This window comes from Phyllobates terribilis, unplaced genomic scaffold (genome assembly GCF_046119375.1).
Source record: "Phyllobates terribilis strain yellow unplaced genomic scaffold, ASM4611937v1 Scaffold_1__5_contigs__length_1240528914, whole genome shotgun sequence".
Classification (NCBI taxonomy): Eukaryota; Metazoa; Chordata; class Amphibia; order Anura; family Dendrobatidae; genus Phyllobates; species Phyllobates terribilis.
This window is the reverse complement of record NW_027362761.1, coordinates 179,610,592-179,626,434: the sequence shown is the minus strand read 5'-3', so window position 1 is coordinate 179,626,434 and position 15,843 is coordinate 179,610,592. Positions and strand designations below refer to the sequence as shown.

Sequence of the window (15,843 nt, the reverse complement as noted above, 5' to 3'; positions counted from 1 at the left end):
TCCACAGTAATGTAATGTTATGTCTGAGAGCAGGTGGGAGGTCCTTTGGTCAGGGATCCTGTGCATGCCACACCTCCTGCCCAGTCTTGGGAGGGGAAGAACTTCCCCTGTATAAACCCGGGGCTGAGGCAGGGAGAGTCAGACAAGTGGAGTAGAGACAAGAAGCAGCATAGGAAACAGCAGAGTTACAAGGAGTCAGGGGCTGGCAGCTGCAGAGCTCGCCCTGACTAAGAAGACTTCTTTCCGGACCCGGAGTCCGAGGCTGTGGGGACTAACTCCTACCCAGCAGCAGAATCCGTCAGGCAGGGGATTTCAGGTCCTCTGGCCCAGAAGCCCGAAGGCACGGTCACACGTGTGGGACCAGCACCGCCATCGTGGAGCGGAAGCCATTAGAAGGCCCCGAGTCACCGGCCATACGGGTGAGCACCACACGGTACACTCAGGGACGTGGGCTACTTACATCAGCTTCTAGCAAGGTAGCCAGAAGAGTACAGTCAGTTTGGGAGGCCTACAACTACGCCTGGCCAGGGGAGATCCCATCTGCTCAAGGACTGACCAGGCCCCGTTCGCTAGCAAGTACTCCGGGAGGGTCTATCGTTGTTACCAGTAAAGACCCTGAACTACACCGTACCGTCTCTGAGTGGTTCCTGCTACCCCCATCATCCACGTCGGCTGCCCTGAGACCATACCCCTCCCGTTGGGGGTTATACTATCACGCTGCATAATCCTACCATCGGCCTCAGCGGTCTGCCCCGCAGCAGCAGCTCCCTGGCTGCACTCAACGGGTGGCGTAGTCATCAACTATTTACTACTAGTAGACTGCCGTCCAGTTTGACTCCCTGGGCACGGACCGGGTCACCGCCACGAGACTACAACCCTCCACGGATCCGGCTCCGGGTAAGCTCCCGCGTGCGCACCGCAGCGCGACACAGGCCCAGGGGCGCGTCACTAGCATGCTTTGCAAGACTTGGTATACAGTAGAATATTTCACAATGATACTAACTTCATTTCGTTCCCACCAACCATAGTTTTCCAGACCTTCCAAAGCAAATTGCTGAGATCTACGTACAACAAAATAAATGAGATAACCGCTTCCGGCCAGTGTACACAGTACTAGGAAGTTTGCAAGAACACGGAGAAATCGGACTAAATGAATGTTTTCCTCTTTCCTGTTTTCTTGTTCTTCTAGGATTGATTCCTGTAGAAGAAGAGAAATTAAATCAAAATAGTTATCTTGACAATATAGCAGAAATAATATTCCTATATAATTTGAAATAATCACAATACAAATTACAAGAAATATATAAGAAAAGGAAGTTTTCAGTATCGAACCAGATTAGTTCTAGAGAAATGCCACCAGCTCTGTATGCATCACCTATTGTCACTTTTTCATTGAGGGGGCTGTGCATCATTACTGAAGACCATAATAGTCTGTTGACAATTCTTTGATCATTAGGGTCTCATGCAGAGGGCAGCATTTTTTTCCATTATTAGAGCTGCATATTCTACCAAGCTATTACAACACATTCATATAGCTGTATGAGTCCTCGATTGTATCTCCTGTAAGGGATCACTCCCTCTGGCAATGCTTGAGGCAGATACAGGTGTAATAGAAGTCAAAAAGCCTTATTGTCATCTGCTGGTTGACCGCAATCAAACGGAACCAAGATGCCTTAGGAATGTTGAAGGGGGAACAGATTGGAACGTGAGACCCGGTCAGGTGACGTCCAGTGAGGAGTTTTTAAATATGACGATCGAGCGCGCCAAGCCTGAGGTGATTTCGGCACCAAGCTGCAGAGAGAAGGAGACGCGCGCTGGATGCGCTGAGGAAACCAGCCTGACATGTCGGAGGCAGAGACCTACGAGGCAGCACAGGCGGAAGTCGGTGAACAAATGCCAGATTCACCGCAAAGGTCCCTCGAGTACCGCGGCCGCTGAGGAGAGATGGGATCTGCTTGTGGTACTGAGTGAATTCACAGTACCCGACATTGCCCGTCAACCGACAAGGTCCGGACCTCGCTATCCAAGGCTCAAGAGACCGCCTCCAACGGCCCAGCAAAGAGGAGCTAAGAGAGAACTGCGTCAGAGGAGTCACGCCAGCAGAAACAGAGGAGCTGCATCGCAGAACAGGGCCGACATTTCAAATGATCACACAGTACTGGGGGCAGTGGGGTTTAGGATGTCAGGTTGGGAGGGGGACGGGCAAAGTGGAAAAAGCCAAACTAGATTTAATTGACTTTGTTAGAAAAAGACTTGCGGCCTAGTGGGAATAACCGGTGAACCCCGCTAGGGCCATTCAAAGAGTTAAAGAACTGCCTTGGTGACTCCCACGCCAGGGCGCATCACATTATTTTGTGAGATTGTTCATTGTTATTGTAAATTACCTGTTCATTCTTGTTACTAACCCCTTGTTTAAAGCCTGATTATATATATATGAATTGTTTTTACACATCTCTGACTGCCCTCACTTCGTGTCTCTGCGCGTTGCATTTCTGACACCTGCATTATATTGGCACAAAGTAGTTTGGTGAAAACTGGTAGATTTATTCAGCCTCGGGTAATTATTATTATTTTTTTTCGTTTTTTCCTTCCCTTCTTCTAAAAGCAATAACTTTTTTATTTTTCCATCAATATAGCCGTATGAGGTCTTGTTTTTTGTGGGACGAGTGTTATTTTTGAATGATACCATTGATTTTAACATATAGTGTACTGGAAAACAGTAAAAAAAATCCAAGTGAGGTGAAATTACAAAAAAAAGTGCAGTTTTTTAGGTTTTTTTTTTATTTACCATTTTCACTATATGGTAAAACTGACCTGGCAATATGATACTCCAGGTCAGTATGACTATTTGACTCGCCCCCTGGGCCGTGGGGCACGCGGAACCGGGCAATAGGGAGACGCTGGGAGTAGTAGTTGCGGCCCGGTCCCGCGGCTCAGGGTGCTCAGACCAATGGTAGTCTGCTACTGTACTTTAGATAATGTCCGACTACGCCACCCGTGGATTGGGGTTATTAGGAACCGCCGCTGCATGCAGACCACTGGGGCTGATGGTGTATGCAGCTGAGGTGGTGTGACTCCCCACGGGAAAAGTGCGGCCCCAGGGCAGTGTAGTGGATGGTGGGAGTGATGGTGGTGAGAGTCCCAGTACCGGTAGTGCCAGAGGAGCGAAAAAGCACACAGACAACGTACTGCAGTCCAGGGTCTTTACTCACGGTTAATATCCAAGTCACTTCAGCTGGCAATGACTGCCCGAGCCGTGCTGCGTCCACCAGGTGTGGGGCTCGGTCAACTCCCAGGCAGTTCAGGAATATGGCACAGGACCCCCTTCTTTCCTTTCTCTGGCCTGCCTCACGAGTGACCCACTTTTGTCCAGCTGCCGCGGACCTGCGCAGGTAAACGTGGGCCCCGTTCCCCGCTGTCCTATATGGTGCCTTCCTAGCAGGTTTGATGAGGTGTCGCACCACTAAATGATCACGACGTCCAGTCTTTGGCTGAGGGTTATTTCTCCTCCACCAACTTGGGATCCGGTACCCTTAATCTGCCTGACCCTTCACCCTGGATTCTCGTGGGTTCTTAGGGTCCCTTCCACCTTCTTGTTCCTGAGCCCTTCTGTTCCTCTGTCTCTTCCTTTCTTGTTCCTTCTCCTCCTGTTCCCACTTCTCCTTCTCCTATCAGGCTCCAGTCTCTTCTCTAGGCCTGCCTCTGGAGCAGCACTCAGCCTGAGCTGCTGCTCTCTGTCAGCTCTCCTCTCAACTTCTCCTCACAGACTGAACTGAACCAAGATCTAAGATGGCTCCTCCCTTTTATACTTCCCTCTAGCCATGAGCCCAGGTGACCAGCAACCAATGGGCTCCTACCTACGCTCAGGAACCAACCCCTATCTGCCCCTACAGCACTGGGTGTTCCACCCCCCCTCCCCACTCCAGTCAGGGACACAGTCGGCCGTGCCTGCACTTTTGTCTAGTGGGAGCACCGTTGAGCTGTCCCTCGGAAATGGGGTGTGTGTGCTGTATGCAGCTAACTGAGCCCTGGTCCATACTCCATCCTTACCTGGGAGTGGAATATCACACCTCTGGCAGAGGTGCAATACCCCTGTAGCGGCCGAACCCTCGGGGCGCTACATTCCCCCCTGGTAAAGCACAGCACGTCCTTGGGCTGGAAAAGAGCAAAAACAGTTGAATACAGGACATGCAAAACTTTTTCAATAACTTTTTACATTTAGAAACGGACGACACAGTTCAATTCCCTTTATGGGACACACTTTTCTTTTCACTAGACGTTATAAAAAAACACTTTCAATACTTCTGGAACTCTTTTGTATAAAACATCTTGTAAAACATTTGCATTATCACCTAGCAGCATATAAAACTTTCTCATGTAAAACATTCTTAAGTAAAGCACATTCTTGGATTCTTGGATCATGGCCGCGGTGCAACTTGCGACCAGGTGTTCTTCCCTCTTAAAGGTGCAACAATTTATCTTGAGGCAGACGTTGCAGCCTTTTTTATAAAACCAGTAGGGGGCGCTTTAGGAAGCGCAACTATATACAAGGGATTGGCCGTTCCCAGTCCTCGGCCGGTTAGAAAGGGGGAGTGGCTGCTCTCAGTCCTCAGCCAAATAGGGGATGTAGGGGGTAACGTTAAACAGTTTCACGAAAGTCCTTTGTACCCCGACGGGTAACTATGTACATTGGCGCTTTTTCTTACTTTCTACAGTCGTCCTCCATATGCGCCTTGCTCCTCCTGGTGATGTTCTTCAGGCCCGTCCGGACCCTCTTGGTACTCAGGGTCCAAGTGGTACTGCTCCTCCTCTTCTACCACTCTGTGAACGTGCAGGGCGTACCATCCCTTCACGCCTTGGTGTCAGGTGTAGGACACCACGTCTCCTGGATATAGATCCCGCCCTCGATGACCTTCTGGCAGGTGGCTCTCTACATCCCTCCTAGTCACGAACACGTTGCTGATGGTCTCAGGATCTTTAATGAAACCCCAGCCATGTTCCATGTGAAATTTTACGACAGTCCCGGTGACTCGGGGACTGTGGGCAGCTCGGGGATCTCGTCGGGCCTTCATCTTCTGCTCCTCACTTTGGGCCTGCAGCTTCTCCTGTTTCATGCGCCGCTCCAGCTGCTCCCTCTCGAACACCTCCAGCTGTTGGCGGCAGTACTCCCGTCGACGGGCGGCGTCCGGGGGCGCTAGGCCTTGCGACCGGGCCTGCGATTGTGGTCTGCTGATCACGCCCGGGGTCAGAGGGCACAGCGTGGGGCGGGGCTCGCTGGCGGTGTCGATGGCCTGGGAATCGGTTGGTAGCGGTGGAGGCACGGTGTCGATGGCGGGTTCAGGTACGTTGGGCTCCGCAACAGGGTGCAGGGGCAGGTCGGCGGCCCCAGGGTTCGGGGTAGGGGCGTCTCCGTTACCTGCCTCTGCTGTCGCGGCCTCCTCCGTGGCGTCGTCCTTGGCCTCCGCTCTGCTTTCACTGCCCTCGGTGGCTGGTGTGCCGCTGGATGTCGACGGCGCCTCCTGCTGCAGGATCAAGGCCCGCCGGGCCATTTCTTCTTTCCACCCGGCAATCACGTCCCGCTGCGTCCGGACCATCCTCCGGTCCAGCTCCTCCAGCGCAGCCCGCACATACTCGGGGTCTTCCTTGGGAGGTGTGCTAGCAGCTCTGTGAAGCTGCATGGGGATTCGGCCTGCAGCAGGCCACGCGCCAGGGCGCTGGAGCTGGTTCCTGTCTCTATCTTCGGGTGCGGCCTGGCCAGACTGATCCAGACCGCGCCCTGCCCCACAGTTTTCTTCTCTTTCCGCCCCCAGAGGGGGTGGTCCTGGGGCATTCTGCTGACAATCACTCTCAGGGGCAGCCCCCCCACGTTGACGGACATCTCCACAGCCGCTCTCATGGCTGTTGGGGGTGGGCTCCTTCTTTGGCGCCATTCTGGGACCTGGCCCACAATGGGAGGTGGCTTCCTGTTGTCTTTTGGCGAGCACATTATGGCGCTCGTTCTTCTGGGGCGGGCGCCATCTTTGGTACAATAAAAGTCTCTTTTTAGGCGCGCAATACCCGCTTGTGGCGGGTGGGTAACGATCCTGCCGACTATGCCAAAGCTGACTCGCCCCCTGGGCCGTGGGGCACGCGGAACCGGGCAATAGGGTGACGCTAGGAGTAGTAGTGGCGGCCTGGTCCCGCGGCTCAGGGTGCTCAGACCAATGGTAGTCTGCTACTGTACTTTAGATAATGTCCGACTACGCCACCCTTGGATTGCGGTTATTAGGAACCGCCGCTGCATGCAGACCACTGGGGCTGATGAGGTGTGCAGCTGGGGTAGTGTGACTCCCCACGGGAAGAGTGCGGCCCCAGGGCAGTGTAGTGGATGGTGGGAGTGATGGTGGTGAGAGTCCCAGTACCGGTAGTGCCGGAGGAGCGAAAAAGCACACAGACAACGTACTGCAGTCCAGGGTCTTTACTCACGGTTAATATCCAAGTCACTTCAGCTGGCAATGACTGCCCGAGCCGTGCTGCGTCCACCAGGTGTGGGGCTCGGTCAACTCCCAGGCAGTTCAGGAATATGGCACAGGACCCCCTTCTTTCCTTTCTCTGGCCTGCCTCACCAGTGACCCACTTTTGTCCAGCTGCCACAGACCTGCGCAGGTAAACATAGGCCCCGTTCCCCGCTGTCCTATATGGTGCCTTCCAAGCAGGTTTGATGAGGTGTCGCACCAATAAATGATCACGACGTCTGGTCTTTGGCTGAGGGTTATTTCTCCTCCACCAACTTGGGATCCGGTACCCTTAATCTGCCTGACCCTTCACCCTGGATTCTCGTGGGTTATTAGGGTCCCTTCCACCTTCTTGTTCCTGAGCCCTTCTGTTCCTCTGTCTCTTCCTTTCTTGTTCCTTCTCCTCCTGTTTCCACTTCTCCTTCTCCTCTCAGGCTCCGGCCTCTTCTCTAGGCCTGCCTCTGGAGCAGCACTCAGCCTGAGCTGCTGCTCCCTGTCAGCTCTCCTCTCAACTTCTCCTCACAGACTGAACTGAACCAAGATCTAAGATGGCTCCTCCCTTTTATACTTCCCTCTAGCCATGAGCCCAGGTGACCAGCAACCAATGGGCTCCTACCTACGCTCAGGAACCAACCCCTATCTGCCCCTACAGCACTGGGTGTTCCACCCCCCTCCCCACTCCAGTCAGGGACATAGTCGGTCGTGCCTGCACTTCTGTCTAGTGGGAGCACCGTTGAGCTGTCCCTCGGAAATGGGGTGTGTGTGCTGTATGCAGCTAACTGAGCCCTGGTCCATACTCCATCCTTACCTGGGAGTGGAATATCACACCTCTGGCAGAGGTGCAATACCCCTGCAATACCCTCGGGCGCTACATATGCAGTTACCAAACATGTATATATTTTTTTCATTTAAGTGGTGAAAGCAAATTCGGAAAGTTGCATGAAAAAAAATATATTATTATTTTGCTTTTGTTGCCATTTTCCGAGACCTGTAAAGTTTTCATTTTTCGTGATATGGGGCTGGGTGAGAGCTCATTTTTTTGTGCCCTGAGATGACGTTTTCCTGACATCATTTTGGGGTAGATACAATATTTTGATCGCCTCTTATTGCATTTTATTGCAATGTTGTGTGGGCCAAATAAACATAATTCTGGCTTCCCATTTTTTTTCTTGTTACGCTGTTTACTGATTGGATTCATTTATTTATATTTTGATACATCTGAAATTTCTGAATGCAGTGATATCAAATATGTGTCTTTTTTATTTTTTTATTTTTTTTCAATGGGGCAAAATGGGGATGACAAACTTTTGTATATTTTATTTTTTTCATATTTTTTAAAACTTTTTTTTTACTTTATTTAATAGTCTCCTTAGGAGCCTTGAAGCTTTGATTGTCCAATTGCCTGTGCTATACATAGCAGTGCTTCAGCTATGTATAGCAGAAATCATGATTTCCTATGAACGCCGGCCACGAGCCAGCGTTCACAGGAATATCGTAATAACAGGCATGGAAGTCATCAGCAGACCCTCAGCTGTTAAGACAACTCATCGGTGCACCATGATCACATGACAGGCACGCTGATGGGAGAAATGAATGTAGCGCTTCTGGCCGGCGTCTGTTAAATCCCGCTGTTAGTGATTGACAGCGGGATTTAACTGGTTAACAGCCATAGGCGGAGCTCAACCCGTGGCTGTTAAAGGCACATGATGACTGATTAAATCAGGCAGGCACACGACATACTACGTAAATATACGTCATATGTTGTGAAGGGGTTGAAGTCCATAAATCTCCATAGAAAAGAAAATAACCTATCCTTGAGATAAAAGGTAAAAATAAACAAAACAGTCCATACAGCAGTATGCCCACCGAGGAAGCCAAACGCGAAATGTCCGTTGGGACCATCTACCCACGTCTCCACCAGGTTGTACACTTAATTATTGTATTCACATTCTGTGTTCTTGGGTGGGAACTGGCTGGGAACGTATCCCTTATATATTTCCTAGAATAATGTTGCGTAAGCATGTCCTTCCTGTCTGTGGCTAATATAATGTAAGCTTTTTGGTATGCACTTACCTCTTTATTTTTCTATGCACTTTGTGCATTGAACTTTTACTGTAATTGCTGCATATGTGCCCTTTTTTCTTAAGGCTCCTACTCTTCAACTATTGTTGTTCTTTTCTATATTATGAAGTAAATGTTGCACAAACACTTTATGTAAATTATTGGTAATCTAGGTTATATGTTCTCCCTCATCTTCTGATTATATACTGCTACGTACTTATACGGTATTACGCATCTGTAGCGCCCCGAGGGTTCGGCCGCTACAGGGGTATTGCACCTCTGCCAGAGGTGTGATATTCCACTCCCAGGTAAGGATGGAGTATGGACCAGGGCTCAGTTAGCTGCATACAGCACACACACCCCATTTCCGAGGGACAGCTCAACGGTGCTCCCACTAGACAGAAGTGCAGGCACGACCGACTATGTCCCTGACTGGAGTGGGGAGGGGGGTGGAACACCCAGTGCTGTAGGGGCAGAGAGGGGTTGGTTCCTGAGCATAGGAAGGAGCCCATTGGTTGCTGGTCACCTGGGCTCATGGTCAGAGGGAGGTATAAAAGGTGGGCACCATCTTAGATCTAGGTTCAGTCTGTGAGGAGAAGTCCAGTCAGAGAAGACAGGGAGCAGAGGCTCTGTAGAAGCTCTGCTCAGAGGCAGGCCTAGAGAAAAGGCCAGAGCCTGAGAGGAGAAGGAGAAGTGGGCCTGGAGAAGAGGCCAAGGGAAGGAGGAGAAGACAGAACAGGAAAGAAGGAGAAGCGAGAGAGAAACAGAAGGGCTCAGGAACAAGAAGGTGGAAGGGACCCTAAGAACCCACGAGAATCCAGAGTGAAGGGTCAGGCAGATTAAGGGTGCCGGATCCCAAGTTGGTGGAGGAGAAACTACCCTCAGCCAAAGACGGGACGTCGTGATCATTTATTGGTGCGACACCTCATCAAACCTGCTAGGAAGGCACCATATAGGACAGCGGAGAACGAGGCCCACGTTTACCCTCACAAGTCCGCGGCAGCTGGACAAAAGTGGGTCACTGGTGAGGCAGGCCAGAGAAAGGAAAGAAGGGGGTCCTGTGCCATATTCCTGAGCTGCCTGGGAGTTGACCGAGCCCCTCCCCTGGTGGACGCAGCACGGCTCGAGCGGTCACTACCTGTACAGAAGTGACCCGGAGTACCTGAACTGTGAGTAAAAGACATTGGACTGCAGTACGTTGTCTGTGTGCTCTTTCGCTCCTCCAGCACTAACGGTACTGGGACTCTCACCACCATCACTCCCACCATCCACTACACTGCCCTGGGGCCGCACTCTTCCCGTGGGGAGTCACACCATCCCAGCTGCATACATCATCGGCCCCAGCGGTCTGCCCTGCAGCTTCGGTTCCTAATAACCGCAATCCACGGGTGGCGTAGTCGGACATTATCTAAAACATCTAAAAGACTGCCACTGGTCTGACCACCCTGAGCCATGGGACCGGGTCGCCACTACTACCCCCATCATCTCCCTATTGCCCGGTTCCGAGTGCCCCACGGCCCAGGGGCGAGTCAGCTTTGGCGTAGTCGGCAGAATTTCGTGCCCGCTAACAAAGGGTACTGCGCGCCTGAAAAGAGACTGTTTCACTGTACTAAAGATGGTGCCCACCCCAGAAGAATGAGCGCCATAATGTGCGTGCCAAAAGAACTCCCATCGTGGGCCAGGTCCCAGAATGGCGCCAAAGAAGGAGCCCGCCCCCAAAAGTCATGAGCGCGGCTGTGGAGATGTCCATCAAAGTGGGGCGGCTGCCCCTGAAAGTGATTGTCACCAAGTTGCCCCGGGACCACCCCCAATGGGGGTGGGAAGAGAAGAAAACCGTGGGGCAGGGCGCGGTCTGGATCAGTCCAGATAGACCGCACCCGGGGATGGACGCCTTCAGCGGCACCAGCCTCCTGGCCCGAAGCCTGCTGCGGGCTAAACCGCCCTGCAGCCTAGCAGAAGTCTTAGCGCAGCTTCCACGAGATCCGGAGCGTGCGCAAGATGCACTGGAGGACCTGGAGAGGAGGATGGTCCGGGAGCAGCGGGGTGCGCTCCGCGAGTGGAGAGAGGAACTGGCCCGGCAGGCTGAAACCCGCCAGCGGCAGGTACCACCCGCACCCTGGAGTCCGCCTGCCTCTGAGGACAGAGCAGGAGAAGTGAAGGCCGGAGGCGGCGTCGCGGAGGAAGCTATGAGGACCGAGGCAGGTACAGGGGACGTCACCACCCCAGGCCCAGCAGCTGCAAGCCTGCCCCAGCCTCCCGTAGCAGAACCCGAGGCCCCACTTAACCCACCGATTGCCATGCCGCCACTGCTCCTCGCTAGGCCTCAAGCGGCGAGCGCCGCGGTCACGCCCCGCCCGGCGCCACGCCCCTTGACCCCGGGCGCGGTAAAGCGAGAAGCGCCATCGGCCCGGTCGCAAGGCCTGGATGACCCGGGCGCCATTGCTAAGCCTGCTCCCCTGTTCCGGACGGGACTGCCACCTAGCGCAACCAAGAGACCCCCGGCCTGTTCGCAAGGCCGAGTGCCCCCGGGCGCTGCTCCCAGACCAGGTCCCTCCACTATACCACAGCTGAGTGTGGACCTGATTGCACATCATACCGGCCCGGATGGACTGCCGCTGGAGTGGCCGGCTGAAGTGATCAGCAGTCAGCCATGGAAGGCCCAGCCCCCGCGCGAGCCTCTGATACCGGCTCCAGAATAGTGTTGAGCCACCCCCGTAGTGTTCGAGTTCGGTTCGGTTCGTCGAACACCCGTGTGTTCGCCGAACTGTTCGTTGAACTGTTCGTCGAACACCTTCGAACACCGTTAAAACCAATGGCAGGCAAACAAAAACACATAGAAACACATAGAAAACACCTTCAAAGGTGTCCAAAAGCTGACAAACTGCTCAGAAGACACAACTAACACATGGAAAAGTGACAAGTACATATAGTCATGCGAAAAGAAAAGAGGTGGAGGAGTAAAAGGAGGGGGAGACACAGATATAGGCATGTCATGCCCTTCTAAAATCCAAAAAGTGAGAAGCCAACACGTTCAGTCCGCTCCTGCCCGTGCCACCTCCGTGTCGCCGGGTTTGTGCCAGAGCCGAGGTGAACCCTGACGGCCAGCCCCCCTCTCCCAATACTGGTGCCTGTCCGCTGGTGGGTCGAGCGAGCCCCCCTGTGGTGGAGGCAGCTCTAAGCTTTTTAATTTAAATTGTCTCTCTAATTTGAATGAATGCACTTTAAATCCATTTACAAGGATCTATTGGAGGGCAAGTCTCATGCCAGCAGCCGCGTAATTCCAGCTCCAGTAGCGTCCACTAAAGCTGCTGCAATTAAAAAGCTTTTATAAGGATCGAGCTCGGCTGTCCACCGCAAGGCATCCTACTGCCAGTCCCAGCCCCTATGCCTTGGGGTGCCTCCTGATGCTCTTCACTGAGTATCCCGTGGTCCCGAAGCATTTCCTTTGAAAAAATTAAGTGTCCAAACTACAGGTGGTGTAGCTTGCTTAACAGCCGGGATAATCCGCTGACTAGCAGACACTGCTACTAGGCACAAAGTATTTCCTGGGCTAGATGCAGTTAAAAATTTGTAATTAGATACTCTCGTTGGATGCTGAGAAAGCATTCCATAGAGTCTCCTGGCACGCTGTAACATACCTGGCGGCGTCCTTGCATAGTGGTCCATCTCCCACTGTGCAAGAGCGCGCACTTGATCTCCTGTCCAGAATGTCTCTCTGGCTTCCCTCCATGCTGTCTGTTTGTGTCTGTTTCTGCTGCTTAAGGGCGGCGCCCGATCACTTCCTGCTTTTTGTACCTGCTGTGGGTCACACCTCTTGTGCGTCCTCAGCCTATTGCTGTCTGTCACCTGGTATATAGCTCAGCTGCGCCCATCTATCCCTGCCTGAGCATAGTGTTTCTTTCAGTGTGTGCTTGCACTCTGAAGGTGCCAGGTCCCGTTCTGTGTTCTCTTGTCTGCCTATCCTGGAGGCTGTATTTCCAGGCCTGTCTGAACACGCTCCTAGCCTGTTCCTCCTGCCTTCTAGGGGCCGATTACCTAGACCCGCTCCTGTATCTTGTCTGTCCTGTCTGAACACGCTCCTTGCCTGTTCGTCCTGCCTCTCTGGGTGCCGTATTCCCAGACCCGCTCCTGTATCCCGCTGCAGTGTCGGTCTCCTCCGTACACTCAGTTCCAGTCTGAACTCTCTCCTATCCTTTACCTGTTTTGCCTCTATGTCCGTTCCCTTCCTTTTTCTGCAGAGTCTGAACTCGTACCTAACTCCTGCTTGTTGTCTCTGTACTCCCGTTTGTGAGTTTGTGGTCCACTCGCTACTTCACTGCAAGTACCCTGTGGGTGTCTGGCTCTGCCTTTCCCTTCCTGTCTGTTCCGTGTGAACAGAGCCCTGTCCCCCCTACTCAGCCTAGCCTGCTCTGACTCCTTTGCTCACCGCTCCGGCGGTTCTAGCCTGCTCTGACTCCTTTGCTCACCGCTCCGGCGGTTCTAGTCTGCTCTGACTCCTTTGCTTACCGCTCCGGCGGTTCTAGCCTGCTCTGACTCCTTGCTCACTGCTCCGGCAGTCCTGTCCTGCCCTGCTTCTGCCCACTGCTCCGGCAGTCCTGTCCTGCCCTGCTTCTGCCCGCTGCTCCGGCAGTCCTGTCCTGCCCTGCTTCTGCCCGCTGCTCCGGCAGTCCTGTCCTGCCCTGCTTCTGCCCGCTGCTCCGGCAGTCCTGTCCTGCCCTGCTTCTGCCCGCTGCTCCGGCAGTCCTGTCCTGCCCTGCTTCTGCCCGCTGCTCCGGCAGTCCTGTCCTGCCCTGCTTCTGCCCGCTGCTCCGGCAGTCCTGTCCTGCCCTGCTTCTGCCCGCTGCTCCGGCAGTCCTGTCCTGCCCTGCTTCTGCCCGCTGCTCCGGCAGTCCTGTCCTGCCCTGCTTGTGCTCGCTGCTCCTGCAGCCCCGTCCTGCTCTGTTCTTGCCCACCGCTTCGGGCGTTCCCTCTCTGCTGTGGTTGTCTACCGCATCTGCGGTTCTGTGACCCAGTCTGTACTGGGTCTTAACCTTTCTGTGCTCCAGCCCGTCCTTTCGGCCAGTACCTCCCTGCCTGCATACTCGCCTGTATCCACCCATCTGCATACCTGCCGTGTTTGCTTATATCCACCAGTCTGTGCCAGCCTAACCTGCCTGTTCCTGAGTCCCAGTGTGTACTGGGTCCTATCCCGCCTGTGTTCCTACCTGCTAGTGTCTCCCTGTCTGCACTCTAGCTGTGCTTGCCTGTACCCCTCTACCTGTATTGTTCCTGAGTCCCAGTGTGTACTGGGTCCTATCCCGCCTGTGTTCCTACCTGCTAGTGCCTCCCTGTCTGCACTCTAGCTGCGCTTGCCTTTACCCGCCTGCCTGCATACCAGTCGTGCCTGCCTATACCCTCCAGTCTGTGCGCCAGCCTAACCAGCCTGATCCAGTAATCCCTGTGTGGGTCAACCCCCGTGTCCGGAGTTTGACCTGGAGTAGCACCTGGTCCCTCTGCCCGGTTTCTCCCTGGTGCACTGGCGTCGTATGCCGTCGTGCCATCTTGGTCGGATCGGCCAGATACTTAGTCACGCCCCTCCAGGCACTCTCCGGTTCATGGTCCAGTGGAATCACTACAATCACACGCACACGCCGCTCAGCCCGGGCGTGTGCATAACAGCATGCTCAGGCCATGGTTCCCGTTGAGCCCCACGGCCTTCGCTCTCTGAGAAGTTTTCCAGCGAATACATGCATTAAAATAAATAAATAAATATTTTTTTTTTCCTTTAGCTGAGTTCCAGGCGAATTACGCACCCGTCCAGATGGATCTATCTGCTCTCGTTCCCGCGGATCCGCTACGTTATTATGGGGATCCTAGACAAAGTCGTGCATTTGTGGAGCAATGCATGCTACACTTCAAGTTCTACCCTCTATGTTTTCCCACCGATCGGGTTAAGGTGGCATTCATTATGTCTTACCTGGCGGGTGATGCCTTGGAATGGATCAACCCCCTATATGAAACACAGGATCCGATCCTCCTGGACCTAATGGCCTTCCTGGTGGCCTTTCTAATGGTCTTCAATGATCCTAACCCGGAGGCTCCTGCTGAAGCTTCACTTCCCAATATCCCGGAGCAGCCCCAATGGGTAATGTGTGTGGGTAGCGCAATAGTCCTCCAGCCCAATGAGACTACTGCCCACCCAGAATCCTCACAGGGTGACTACGCTTTCCGGAATACTTCTCCCAACCTCAAGAGGCAGTCCAGACGTGCTAGACGTAGAGGCAAGCCGTCACGCCAGGGTCTGTCCTCCCTGAGACCTCCTGACCCCAACCTTGAAGTCCCTACTGAAGCTTCATCTCCCTGTATCCCGGAGAAGCCCCAACGGGTAATGTGCGTGGGTAGTGCACCAGTTCTCCTGCCCGAAGAGACTTCTGCCCATCCAGACTCCACACAGGAGAACTTCCTGCACCTGGCATCAGATGCTTCACCCACTTTAACCGGTGTGCATGTCCAAGGATGCTCTGAAGCAGTGGTTACTCCCGAGTCTCTACACTCCTCTGACCAGGCGGAGGACCTCCAGTTGTCTCCAGAACCCTTCGGGGTGCCACCTGGTGGTAAATGGACAGAGACTTTCCTATATCCTGGATCTGATACCTCGCTTGCTTCGTCCAGTGAGTCCGACCTAGTGTACTCTGAAGCAGAGGTTACCCGTGAGTCTCTACACCCCTCTGACCAGGCGGAGGACCGCCAGTTGTCTCCAGAACCCTTCGGGGTGCCACCTGGTGGAGAATGGACAGAGACTTTCCTATACTCGGTACCCGATACCTCGCCTGCTTCGTCCAGTGAGTCCGACCTAGTGTACTCTGAAGCAGATGTTTTCTCTGAGCCTCTGCACTCTTCTGACCCGGCGGAGGACCTCCAGTTGTTTCCTGAATCCTCCGGGGTACCACCAGAAAACAAAGAGACAGTGAATTTTCCTCATTATGTACCTGATAACCTGTCTATTTCTTCCTGTGAGCTTGACAAGATGTACCTCGAAGCAGAGATTACCCCCAAGTCTCTGTCCCCCTCCAACCCGGTGGAGGACTTCCAGTTGTCTCCTGTACCCTCTGGGGTGCCACCTGAAAATATGTGGAGAGAGACTTCCTTGTGTGATGTTCCTGGTACTCCACCCGTTTCGTCTGTTGCTAAGGGTGGCTGGATGGGAGGTAGCATCCTAGCTACCCAGAGGAGACCAGTTTTTCCGGTGGACAGTGGAAGTGATCTCTTCGAAGTGAAGAATTGGCCCTCGAATTCCCTGCGGAAGATT

General features: G+C 53.5%; 1 protein-coding gene across 1 annotated transcript in view; it reads right to left on the bottom strand.

Moving 5' to 3' along the window:
* Nucleotides 1–15,843, bottom strand: part of LOC141177313 (transmembrane channel-like protein 1) — a 165,239-nt gene that overhangs the window by 76,110 nt on the left and 73,286 nt on the right. The window contains exon 9 of the mRNA XM_073660443.1: nucleotides 1,004–1,198. Coding sequence (XP_073516544.1) covers nucleotides 1,004–1,198 — 195 coding nt within the window. The remainder of the gene's footprint in view (nucleotides 1–1,003; nucleotides 1,199–15,843) is intronic.